The 13,324-nt window shown below is 50.0% G+C and overlaps 1 protein-coding gene across 1 annotated transcript; it reads right to left on the bottom strand.

Annotated features, from left to right (window-relative positions):
* Positions 1-387: 387 nt before the first annotated feature.
* On the bottom strand, positions 388-7,045 carry PIMREG (PICALM interacting mitotic regulator). Its single transcript, XM_511991.7, has 6 exons — positions 6,959-7,045; positions 6,040-6,368; positions 3,690-3,985; positions 2,046-2,141; positions 1,381-1,425; positions 388-1,091 (listed from the first exon to the last, which is right to left on the bottom strand). The coding sequence occupies exons 2-5, from the start codon at positions 6,331-6,333 to the stop codon at positions 1,395-1,397; spliced, it is 717 nt and encodes a 238-aa protein (XP_511991.4). The 5' UTR covers positions 6,334-6,368; positions 6,959-7,045; the 3' UTR covers positions 388-1,091; positions 1,381-1,394.
* Positions 7,046-13,324: the final 6,279 nt, after the last annotated feature.

The raw sequence follows: 13,324 nt of genomic DNA, 5'->3' as shown, positions 1-13,324 counted from the left end.
TTATTATATTCCTTATGGCTGCCTTGTACAAAATCCGTTAGAAACGCTAATGTAAGATATCAGATTTCTAACAAGACAAAAACAGCATTATGGAGTTAAAAGATTTTTACAACTGGGTCTTGATTTTGATGTGAGCTGGTTTTTAGCTCTCAAATGTTGTCTCTTAAATAAAAACCTTCTTTGCCTTTACAATGTGTTTTGGTCTGAACTAAGTTGAGAAACCTTTCCCTTTCTACATGTTCTCCCTGGGGTGGGATTGGGGGGCAGACTGGCTCGGAGCGGAGGTGGATGAGGGCCAGACCCCAAACCACAAATTACAAATCTGTAGCCCAGAGTGGTGTGGGAGGGCGGGGGAGGTTGGAGGTTGCCGGTGAAAGGGAACAGATGTCAAATGCAAATAGTCTTTATTATGAGAAAGCAGTGTTATCTAGGAAAGTCACACGCTGGTTTCTTTCTAATAAAATGACAAAGCAGGTTTCTTAAATAATTTACAAAGGGCAGAAATTGCTCTTGAACAGGGCTACCCCTCCTGGCACATCCACAGTGCTCTGCACTGAGCATATAAATAGGTACCCGTGAGCCCAGGGTCGTAAGCCTGGAAATATCTCCTATGCCTTCCTCCGAGTCCCTGGTAGGGAAAGGAGGGATGAGAGTGGGGCCCTCAAGAGCCTTGGCACCGGAAACACAGTGGGTGAGTGACTCTGCGGATGACTCCCCCAAAACCAGGCACCTGGGTACACAGCTAAGAGCTCTCAAATATCTGATGCTAGCACTTCATGTTATAGATGAGGCAAATAGAAGGCTCAAGGTCAAGTGTGCAATGAGTTTCTAAGCTCAAGAGCCCCCTAGGAAAGCAGAAGGAACAATTCTCCCCCTCTGCAAGGTCTCCCCAAGACACTCTCAGGCTATGGCAGGCAGTCACTGATGGGTCCAGATGTGGCCGGAGCAGGGGGCTCTGGGCCCCTTGTTAGGTGCTTGTTAGCAGTGGCCCAGGGGTACCGACGACTCCTGGGGGTTTTTTCCAGGAAGCTCACGGGGAAGCATAGACACCCTTGAGTATGAAGCTTTGGCGGTCAGACAGGGCTTGTTTCCTGTAAGACAGAGCTGCCTTTTTCACTGTGCTCAAGGTAGGAGAAGTAGGGATGCCTTTCCCTGCTCACTGCGGGGTGGGGGGTGCTGGAAGGTGGCTGTAGCTACTTGGGGCCCCCAGCGTGCTGTTAATGACGGGGTCAGTGAGGTTAGCAGCTCTGGCTTCAAGCAGCAAGTAGGTACTACCTACTCTGCTGTGCCCATCAGCTCTGTGGGCTTTTTCTTTAACTTGCTCATGCATGAGGTGGAGGAGAAGGACAGTGAGAAAGACTCTTGGGAGGTGGGCATTACCTGCAGGCACTTCCTCAGTCATGAATGAGAGAGACGACGTCACCACTAGAGAGAAGGGGAGGGATTGATGCCACTGGGTGTGGTGGGCTCTGAGACGGCCCTCCCAGCCTGAGCTACACAAGATCAGACCCGGAAATGTGGTAGGAATATGGCCCCTCAACACACAGAGCTGGCAGGGCCCAGCCTTAGAGCCCATCATGGCCATTATACAAGTGGAATGGGGAAACAGCCCCAAGTTAGGGGAGGTCCACAACCGAGGCCCTGCCCCCAGGATGGGGCCATGAGCAGACAGACCAGGAACTCCATAGCAGTCAGGTTGCTTTTCCCAATTCCATAGGCAGGCAGGGCACAGACGAGCCACGGAGAGTTCTGGAGGAAGGGCAGGTTTTTCAGGAACCAGCCACATGTGAGGTTCCAAGTGATGGACAAACATGGGGGCCCAAGGCCCAGAAGACCACACACATTCAGGCTACATCCTTTACCATCACCCCAGTCCAGGTTTTTGTCCTTTCTCATGTTTGAGATGAGGAAGACTGAGGCCCAGAGAGGGGCAGAGACTGGCCAGGGTCACACAGCAGGTCAGAGCAGAACCAACGCCTGCCTACAAAGATGGCTGGAGGGGCCCTCCCGGCCCCTTCACTTTGAAGCATGGGATGCCAACTCACCTCTCTTCCGCCATAATGGCTTCATCTAGCTCTTGGGACAGCTTCTGGAGATGCTGAATTCCCGCCCCCACAGGCTCTAGGTCACTGTCGGACTCGCTGCATGAAAGAAAAAGCCACACCAGTGACTAGTTGGAAACTCCCGGCAGGAGACCCTTGCAACCCGGTACTGGGGTGTGGTCTGTGGGCCCAGATGACCCTGGCTGGCTGGGCTTCACTCCAGACCCTCACTCCAGGAGGTGACCTCAGAGCGACAAACAGAGAGAAGATCAAGATCCACGAGGCCAAGGTCACGGGCAAGTGATTTTGCAGCTTCCCCACTTGGAAACTGAGCCTCAGCTCTCCAGGTGGCTTCAAAACTTGCTTCTGGGCTCACTAGGAGGCTTGGGTGAGTGTGATTGTGTCAGAACTAAGCTCAGCTCTTCCTTTACGGACAGAGAAACTAAGGTCCTGAAGGATTTTCTCAGGGCCCTGCTGGCTCTGGGCGCGGAACCGGGTCAGAATACAGATGTGGAGAGTATTTTTGGAGTGTACACAAGCCTTATTTTAGCTTGCAGGTTTGCAAAGAGCCACCTGGTCACTTACATGCATCCTGGTGACCACCTGCCACAACACAGGTGCAGCGGCTAGGCAGCCTTCCCTGAGAGCTCTAAGATGGGACCAGGAAACTGCCAGGGACTGCGGATTGGGATGAGCTTCACCCCCTGCCCTGAGCCAGGCCACTTTCTGGGCCTGTCTGAGAACTAGAAGATTCTGCAAGGCAGGCCAGCTTGATCGGTGGGGCAGAACATCCAGATGATATGGACCCCAGCCTTTACTCCTCTGTTTCCTATAGGACGACCCTCAGGCTAATCACCAAACCCCTCCGGACCTCCGTTTCCTTACCTGTCAAATGGGACAAACAGAGCCTGCCTTAATTACAGCTCAAAGTTCCTATTAGGCTAAAGAAAGATGCTAGCCCTCAAAGAAATCTGGGGAAAAATTCAACAGCCCAAAGCTACTATACAGCCTTAACTAACACACTCCATTTCCCCCTAGAACTCAGCCGGAAAGTTGAAATACAATCCTTAGGAATCTAGTTGTTGTTTTGTTTTCTTTCTCTCTCTCTTTTTTTTTTTTTTTTGAGACGGGGTCTGGCTCTGTGGCCCTGGCTGGAGTGCAGTGGCGCGATCTCAGCTCAATGCAACTTCTACCTCCCGAGTTCAAGTGATTCTCCTGCCTCAACCTCCCAAGGAGCTGGGATTACAGGCGTGCACCACCACGCCCAGCCAATTTTGTATTTTTAGTAGAGATGAGGTTTCACCATGTTGGCCAGACTGGTCTCCAACTCCTGACCTCGGGTGATCCACCCGCCTTGGCCTCCCAAAGTGCTGGGATTACAGGTGTGAGCCACTGCGCCCAGCCTGTTTTCTCATTTTCTGATGAGCAAATACATGCACTGGATATCTGCTAAAGCAGGACACACATTTAACAGTAAGAATAATAATAACACAATATGACGCTGCTCAGGGTGCCCCTGGCTCCAGGTAGCCACAGGGGGTGCCAAGAAACCCCTAGGGCCCAGTTGGTGTCTGGGAGGTCAGACAGCAGGGATTGTGCCCAGGCTAAAAGGCCACCAGCCCTGGGGTGAAGCACTATCCCACTTGCCTGGGAGAGCAGAGGGGCTCTGTTGAGGAGTAGGGGCTCCGGAAGGCAGCCTCCCGCCTTGATCGCCGTAATGGGTGGGCACGTGAGCCCATCCGGGCAGAGAGGCGGTGATGCTCCTTCTCCCAGGGGTCTGCGGCTGAGTGGGCAGGGGTGGCTCCAGACAGCCGGGTGCTCTTCTGGCTCAGGCTGTGAGTTGGGGATCCACTGCCCTTCTGTGCTCCTCTCTTCCGCCTCCTGGCCTTCACCTGGGTCTCCACCAGCCACTTGGTGCCACTTTGGCAGGACTCCTGGATTCTCTGGAACAGGCCAATGGAAAGGTTAGCACAGACAAAACCAAAAGTTAGGCCGGGCGCGGTGGCTCACGCCTATAATCCCAGTACTTTGGGAGGCCGAGGCAGGCAGATCACCTGAGGTCAGGATTTTGAGACCAGCCTGGCCAACATGGTGTAACCCCATTTCTACTAAAAATGCAAAAAAAAATTAGCCAGGTGCGGTGGCGGGTGCCTGTAGTCCCAGCTACTTGGGTGGCTGAGGCATGAGAATCACTTGAACCCGGGAGGCGGAGGTTGCAGTGAGCCGAGATCGCACCATGGCACTCCAGCCTGGGCGACAGAGTGAGACCCTGTCTCGAAAACAAACAAACTACAACAAAAAAACCAAGGGTGAGCTACCCTGGTCTCCAGACCATACAAGCAACCCCTACACTCAGCAAGTGTCCTGTAAATACAGGCTATTTTGAGTCTCCAGGGTGAAGGATGTGAATGACTCCTCATGGAATAAGTCCACGGCTGGGACCCAGCTCAGAGCTCTTGGATATGACAGCAGCAGTCAGCAGCAGCAGGACCCCCCTGGTGCCTGGAGCCTGTTTGTCTAAGTCCAAACTCTCCTTCCAGACAGACGTTGACCCCAGGACTGAAGGAGAGGGCCCCAAAAGAACAGGCCACCCCGCCCAGCACCCTCTGCACACCAAGAGAGCACCTGTCTTCTTGCCTCGGGTCTCACTCACTCTATCCACCCTCCACAGTGGTCCATAGTGATCCTTCTAAAGGGCAGTTCTGACCGTGACACTCAACTGCTCAAAACTCTTCTGTGGCTTCTTGTTGCCCATAGGACCAAGCCCCAACTCTTGGGCCTTTCACACCAGCTGGGTGACGGCCGTGAAGGCTCTTCTTCACCAGCTAGACTGTCTTTGCCTTGGCAAGCCAGAGCCCAGGGTTTGGAACGAAGCCCAAGTTAAATTTGATGAGTTATGTGACCTTGGACAAATTCATTTCATTTCTCTGATCCCTGAGGGTGGTGAAAACAATCAAAAAGTGCTTCCAAATAAGGACTAACATTTGGCTCAGAGAGCTCTCTGCAGAGGGTCCAGAAAGAGCCACCCACTTTCTGGAGAATTCTTTCATCTTCAGAATTCCCAATGAGACACCGAGGAGAAGCCTCTGCAGCCCCCAATCCTCTCCCTGGAGGTCTGTTCATCCTAATGGCTTCGGTCCTTTCTAAGTGACACGTCTACACCTCCAGCTCTGGGTTTAAAGATGCATCCCTTGAAGGGTCCATAGACACTTACATCCAATACAAGGACGTCTTCCTGACAGCAGCTCTCATTTGACAGCATATCCCCTGTAACTGACCTTCTCAGCAGCTCCTGAAGTTTATCCCCTGCAAGTCCAAACCCTTAGTCTCCTTCAGGAGCATCTCTGCCTCTATTCCCTTCTCCATCACGTAGCTAAAGGGCAAATTCTAATATGCTAATTAGACCAGACTTTCCACTGTTTAGAATCCTCCGGACTCCTGATCATTCCTGGGAGAGTTCTAAGCTCCTTCATATCCTTTCCCCCTGCTCTACCTTGCTCTCTGTCGTCTGTTCATACCCAGACTACAATTCTGGCTCTCCTCAGGGGTACACAGCTGAGTGGGCAGTACACCTTGCTTTCCCTCAGCTCTAGGCCTGGACTTGCACTATTTCCCCTACCCTAAATACCCCTTGACCTTTGCTTCCCTGGGTGAACTCTGGAATCACCTCCTCTGGGAAGCCTTCACCGACTAAGCTTGCATTTGGTGAGCCCTCACTATTGGTCACTTGCTTTGCAATTTCCTATCACGTACAGCTCTTATCACCTGGTATTGTGAGCATCTGTTTCTGCCAAGACATGCTTTCATTCACTCATTCAACTATTTGTTGAGCACCTATATGTGCCAGGAACTATTTGGGGTGCTGGGGAAACAGCAGTGAACTAACCAAAGTCCCTGTCTTCATGAAGTCTATATTCTTGAGGCTCTTTGAGGGCAGGAACTGTCTGGCACCAAGGAAACACTCCATAAAACAGATGATTAGTGTCGTCAGTATTACCTGGGATACGGCACCCAAAGCACTCTTAGCTGAGCGAGCTGCAGCCTGGAGGCCCTGCTGACCTGGCTCTGGGGTTTCCAGGCGTTTCCAGGAGGGCCCTGCGCGGAGGTTGAGGTTGACGGCTCTCAGGGGCAGCCTCCTTTGGAACTGTCTGCACAGGGACCCCAGGGCCCCTACAGAGGTCTCCTGATGGCTGACCACAGGCTGCAGCTCCTTGCTGTCCTTCAGCTGCTCCTGGTGCTGGAGAGATCTCCGGTGCACGGAGGTCCCCATGCTCTGCCACCGAGAAGCCATCTGCCTGGCCAAGAGTCTTCTCTGTCCACTAGACCCTGGGGAGGAGGGCGAAAGGCAGATCAGCAAGGCATTCCCCATACCCATTCCCAGGCCCCACAGAGACCCTGGACACAGGGGAAGAGACGGGATGCAGCGGGGTGGCGCGGGCGGGCGAGTTGGTAAGTGTGGGTGCAGGAAGGAGGATGCTTCCTGGAAGAGGGGCCTCGGGTCAGCAGCATTTCTGATGTCCCGCCCTTCAAGTTTCCAAAACAGCTGTCTTTTCATCCCAGCCTCCTTCCTCTCTCTGGCTCAGGCGAGGAGGGGAGGCAGGGTCAAGACACGCCGTAGCCGAGCTTCAGCGCTGGGCCCAGGACACAATCACCATCTTCTTCACCAGCTCGCCCAGACCAAACGCGCCCCCGCCCAGACCCCGGCCTTCCCACCAGACGCCCCGATTTCGATCCGACTTCTTGTGGTACCCAGACGACCCCACAGGCCGTGCGTGTCCGAACCTGATGCCCTCCCCTGTGAACAGAACCTGATGCCCTCCCCTCCGAACAAAAAAATTGTTTTGAGTCCAGATCGCGCCATTGCACTCCAGCCTGGGCAACAAGAGCGAAACTTGTTGTGCCCAGCCCGCACTCACCCGACACCACTAAGGCCGAGCACAGCCGCAGCACAGCTGCTCCTTGCCCACCGCAGCCGATTTGAAACTCTGCGCGGCTCCGCCCCCGGCCCCGTCCTCACAGCTGATTGGTTCCGTCCCCGCCCCCCCACCCCCGCCCCCGCCCCCGCCCCGGGGATCCGATTGGCTCCCTCGCTCGCGGCTGCAAATGCTGCGCTTGGATTGGCCCGGCCGTGCCCATTCATCGCTCCTGCCCCCGCCCCGCCGCCAGCCTCGTGGCTCCGGGCTTTGTATCCTGCGTCCCGCTCGCGCCACTGCCCTTGCTAGCCCAGCCCCCGCGCATCGCACGCCGGGTCCCCTCCCTGGAGCGCGCACAGGGTTCAGGCTGCCCTGACCCATGGGGTGGAGGCGGAGGTCCTGGGACCTAGGCCTCCTGGCTCAGGCCCCAGGCCCCAGGCCCGGCAGCGGGCAGAGACCCCTCTCATCCTGCCAAGGGGTCTGGCTTTTCCTTCTTGCTCAGTGGTTTTGTCAGAAGGAGCCAGGGACTGGCAGTGCAGAGCCCTGGGTTCCCAGAGACGTTTTCTTTCAAATTTCCCTCCTGACCCTCCCTTCCTGTGACAAGACACTGTCCCTCTCTGAGTTCCCCATACTCGCCATCCACGCTCCGCCCTCCCTAGAAAACGCGTCCCGGAAGCGGGGATAGACCAGAATACCGGTCTGCCCTCCTCCCGCCTACACCGCCTCCCCGCCCCCGCCTTGCCCCACTCATCCCTCCCTCTCTCCAGCGGAATGCCTGCCTCTCTTCTCCTTAGCATCCAAACAAATTCAGCCATTATAAAGCTCTCTCCAGCTCATCCTTCTCCTTTCAGTGACCTCAGAGCAGTGCTGCCCACTCCCCCGGCTGGTTTCTTTGTTACTTCTCCGCACAAGAGCCTGAGATGATGGCTTCTTGAGACTCTGTCTTCAGCCCTCTCCGTTTCTGGGTGGTCTCACCCACTCCTTTGGCCTCAGTGATTTCCGAGGAAAGGATGATGATAATGATTAACGTGTATATGGCACTTCGTATGCACAGGTACCGGTGTTGCAGTTTATTAACTTATTTGATCCTCTGCTATGGTTTGAATGTGTCCCTCAAATTTCACATGTTGGAAATGTAATGCCCAAATTCATATATCGGTGGCATTTTTTGTTTGTTTTTGAGACGGAATTTCACTCTTGTTGCCCAGGCTGGAGTGCAATGGCATGATCTCGGCTCACTGCAACCTCTGCCTCCCAGGTTCAAGCGATTCTCCTGCCTCAGCCTCCCTAGTAGCTGGGATTACAGGTGCCCGCCACCACGCCTAGCTAATTTTTTGTATTTTTAGTAGAGATGGGGTTTCACTATGTTGCCCAGGCTGGTCTCGAACTCCTGACCTTAGGCAATCCACCCGCCTCAGCCTCCCAAACTGCTGGGATTACAGACGTGAGCCACCGTTCCTGGCTATCGGTGGCATTTTTAAAGACATATAAATTGTTATTTATTCAAATTATAGAATATTATACAGCACTGAAAAATAAGCAATTTGTAGCCAGATGGTGTAACTTAAGTCAATCCCAGAAATATGTTAGATTAAAAAAAAGCAATATGCAGACAAACATAAAGTATGACACTGTATAAATTCAAACGCAAAAAAGCTAAACAACGTGGTTTAGGAATATGCACATACATTTGTGGACAAAGCTATTATGGAAAGCAAAGGAATTGAAACGCCAAAATGAAATAAATCGTCATTTTTGGAAGGGTGGCAGGAGAAGAGGATGTAATGAGGAAAGGGCTCAAAGGACTTCGAAGATAATGTTCCATTTTGTAGGCTGGGTGGTGGCCACATGGACGTTTACTTTCTTCTTTTTTATTTTTTTTCTTTTAGACAGGATCTTGCTCTGTTGTCCAGGCTGAGGTGCAGTGGTACAATCATAGCTCACTGCAGTCTCAACCTCCTGGGCTCAAGCAGTCCTCCTGCCTTGACCTCCCAGAGTGCTGGGATTACAAGCGTGAGCCACCTTGCCTAGTCTTTATTATTCTTTAAACCATATATGTAAGTAATTTTATACGTATCACTTTATATATGCGTGTGTATACACATACTTGTACATATATTATTTTCTAAGTATGAGCTACTTTGTAATTTTCTTTAAAAATTTTTTAAAAATTGACAAGTAATAATTAAACATTTATGGGACACATAGTGATGTTTTGATACATATAATGTAGAGTGATCAGATCTGCGTAATTGGCATATTCATCATCTCAAACATTATCGTTTCTCTGTGTTGGTAAGAGTCAATATCTTCCTTCTAGTTATTTGAAACTATATATTATTGTTCACTCTAGTCATTCAACAGTGCTATAGAATACTAAGCTTATTACTCCTATTTAGCTGTAACTTTGTGTCTTTTAACAAATCTCTCCTATTCCTTCCTTCCACCTACCATTCCCAACGTCCAGTATGTTGATGAGGTGAGGCCTTTGGGAGGTAATTAGCATTAGATAAGATCAAACAGGGTGGGGCCCCCATGATAGTACTGGTGGCTTTAAAAGAAGGGGAAGAGAGACCTGAGCTGACAGGCACACTTTTGCCCTCTCACCGTGCGATACCTTCTGCCATGTTACAACACAGCAAGAAGGCCCTTACCAGATGCCAACCAGATGCCAGTGCTATGCTCTTGAACTTCCCATCCTCCAGACCATGAGCTAAGTGTCTTTTCTTTATAAATTATGCAGTCTGTAGTATTCAGATATAGCAACAGAAAACGGACTGACATCTTCATTGTACCTACACTTGATGAGGAAGCTGAGAATACAGAATTTGGTAGGGCCCAAATTTCACTCAGTTAGTCTACACCAGGGCCAAGGGTTCAAACTTCATTAGTCTAGGGCTAGGGTCCCTGTGCCTAACCACCACACCACACTGCCTTCCTCAGCCCCTAACACCTCCACCCCCAGCTTGAGCCTCTCATCTGACATGTATAGCCAACTACCTCCTGGGTCTCATCTCCTCTTGAATGCTGCAGGCATCTTAGATCAACACACCCTAGCTGAAGTCACCCTGGTCTCCTCAATCCTCCTCCTCCCCCATATTCCCTCTTGCCTGTGATCCATTAAGCACTGTCCTAAAAAATGGGCCACAAAGGTCAACAAAACAGATACATTCCTTACTGTCATGGAGCTCAAATCTAGTGTGTGGGGAGACATAGACATGAAAGGATCAAATAACCAATAATCAATTAATCAAAGAACTATGCAAAACTTATGTTATTGAAAGCTGAGACCTAGAGAATGAGTTAACCAGGCAACGAATGTGTGTGTGTGTGTGTGTGTGTGTGATCTTCTTGGCTCAGGGAACACCACGCTTAAGGAAGCAGCATTCACTGTAAGAGACCCAGCACACACACACGTGAACTGAAACAAAAGTTTCGTGAAACAATACTTGACTATGTGTGATATGACCTGAGATTTTATTTTTTATTTCATTTAAAAAAACCTTGATGGTTACAACCCACTATATTCATTCTACGAGTCACTAATGGAGTATGAGTTGTGGTTTGCAAAATATTGCTCTAGTTTGCCTGTCCATTTTGTTCACAGTGAAGTTGTTTATCAAGAGTCAGAAATGCTTGTTTTCAAACCTGTTTACAACAGTTGCATTTGTTACTGTAATTAAGGAATTTAATCGATGTCTTTTACCAGTGAAATCCAAGGGGGAAAAGAAAAAGTTGTTGTTTCTGTGAAAACTAAGATGAAAGTGTGGGAAAGACTCCATGAAGGTGAAACATTTAGAAACAAGCAAAGTCTCTCAAACTGGAGTGTCTAATCACAATAGCCTCCCCAGTGCCTGTCATGTCACAGGCATCCGTAATAATAGCTTAAATTTTTTGAGCCCTCACCATGTGTCAGACGCTCTGCTAAGGGCATTTACTTTCTTTATTCTTTTTTAATCCTCAAGCAATTCTATGAAGTAGGTACGTTTTTTATTTCCATTACAGATGACAAAAGTGAGATGCAGACAGGTGAAATATCTGGTCCAAGATTGTATGGGATGTCAGAACTGGAGCTTAAATCCGGTGACTGACTTCAAAGCCTGAATTCTTAACCTTAGATTACACGATCTTGTTAAGATCAGGGGTGAAACAGTGAATGCATGCATGCATAAAGAGGCCCTCCCTGCTTGGAGCTTTCCACCATCTTCCCTCACTCAGAATGGTAACTGGCAGGCCAGGTTAATGAAGAACAGTCTCCATGGCAACAAGTAAAGGGGGAAGAAACATTTTCTTCTGAATGAGAAGCCTTTCCCTTTTGCCTTGCGTGGAGTGGTGGCTGGAGGGAGGGAAGGAGGCTGCACTCAGGGGAAGGAGGCTCCTAGTCCAGAGGTCGGTACATTGGCTTCTGTTCTTGGTAAGGAGGAAAAACCAGTCACTTTTTCCTAGCAGAGGCTTTTGGAGGGGGAGGGAATCCAGCATCACCCTTGCCTCCGCTGGGGAGGGGGACAAATGAGGAGCTCCAGCCCTAGCTCACCAGGGGCTCTTTGTCCAAGAGCAAACATTCCACTAGTTTCCTTGACCTCCTGAAACTGTCAATCTGATGGAAGACATAGACATTAAACACATCATTGTAAACAATTACAACTGGGCAAAATAGCATGAATGTGCAGTGCTAGCGAGAAGTGACAGGGTATAAGGGGGATGGGGAGATTGATAGGAGCTGGAGGTCAGGGTAGTCTTCCCTGAATGTGTGGTGTTTGAAGTGAGGAGCTAGTGGGCCAGTGGTTGGGAGTCTGGAGCATTGCCAAGCATTAGGACTGGGGAAAGCCTGGGGCAAAAAGGGTGGGGCTGAGATCAGGGGCTGAGGGTAGGGGATGGGGTGGCAAGACACAGGGTCTGTAGGCCAGAGAAGGAGCTTAAAATTTGTCCTGAAGGTGGTGGCAACCCTTTGCTGAATTTGAAGAGGGCAGTAGGTTATTAGATTGGCATTTTAATAAAGTCCATGAGGAGACTGGTTTGGGAGCAGCTATGGTTTTAATGTGTCCCCCAAATTTCATCTGTTGGAAACCGAATCCTCAAATTCGTATGTTGATGATATTTATGGGTGGGACCTTTGGAGGGTCATTAGGATTAGATAATATTATCAGGGTAGGACCCTGTGATAGGATTGGAGGCTTTACAAGAAGAGGAACAGAGACCTGAGCTGATGTGCATGCTCTTGTCCGCTCATCATGTGATGCCTTCCACCATGTTATGATGCAGCAAGAAGGCCCTCACCAGATGCCAGCACCATGCTCTTGGATTTCCCAGCATCCAGAACTATGAGCTAAATAAATGTCTTTTTAAAAAAAAATAAATTATGCCTTCCGTGGTGTTCAGTTATAATCACAGAAAATGAACTAAGACAGGGGGCAAAGGGTTTCTGGGGCATCAGTCTGTAGCCTGTGGCACAACTCCAGGCACAGACCAGGAGTGAATCCTCATTCTTCTCAGCAGGGAAACCACCCCCCCTGGCATCAGCTTCAACATCCCCTTTTCTTCTCGCCCCCACATCCCCCAATCAGCTACAGACTACATCTATCAGTTCTACTGTTTAAACGTCTCTGCAATCTGTGTGTGCCCTTCGACCCTCTACAAAGAGAAACAACGGAAACAGTGGGAGAGTTTTAAGAAGTGTGAGAAGAGACATGATTGGATCCTTTTCACTGTGAATTATATCACTGATAGAAAACTGCCTAAGACATAAAATCTAGTGTCATGAATACAGTGAGTCCTTACTTAATGCTGTCAATAGGTGTTTGAAAACTGACTTTAGGCCGGGCGTGGTGGCTCACGCCTGTAATCCCAGCACTTTGGGAGGCCAAGGTGGGTGGATCACCTGAGGTCAGGAGTTTGAGACCAGCCTGGCCAATGTGATGAAACCCCGTATCCACTAAAAAAGAAAAAAAAAAAAATTGCTGGGCGAAGTGGCAGGCACCTGTAATCCCAGCTACTTGGGAGGCTGAGGCAGGAGAATCACTTGAACCCAGGAGGTGGAGGTTGCAGTGAGTCAAGATCGCGCCATTGCACTCCAGCCCGGGCGACAAGAGCAAAGTTCCATCTCAGAAAAAAAAAAAAAAAAAAAAACTGACTTTAAATGAAATGACATATAAGGAAACCACCTTTTTTTCTCATCAACATTATAATGAAATGATGACATTGATTGAAACGATGTTATTTGAGGACCTGATGTATGTCCTTTCATTTCAGACTGCAGTTTCCAAGAACCTAAAAGGACATTAAGTGAGGACTTACTGTACTTATAAAGCCAACACCCATGTAACCATCAACTAGGTCAAGGGTGAGCACTGCCAGCATCCCAGAAGCAGA

The sequence above is a fragment of the Pan troglodytes genome, chromosome 19 (genome assembly GCF_028858775.2).
Source record: "Pan troglodytes isolate AG18354 chromosome 19, NHGRI_mPanTro3-v2.0_pri, whole genome shotgun sequence".
Classification (NCBI taxonomy): Eukaryota; Metazoa; Chordata; class Mammalia; order Primates; family Hominidae; genus Pan; species Pan troglodytes.
This window is presented reverse-complemented; position numbering and strand designations above follow the sequence as displayed.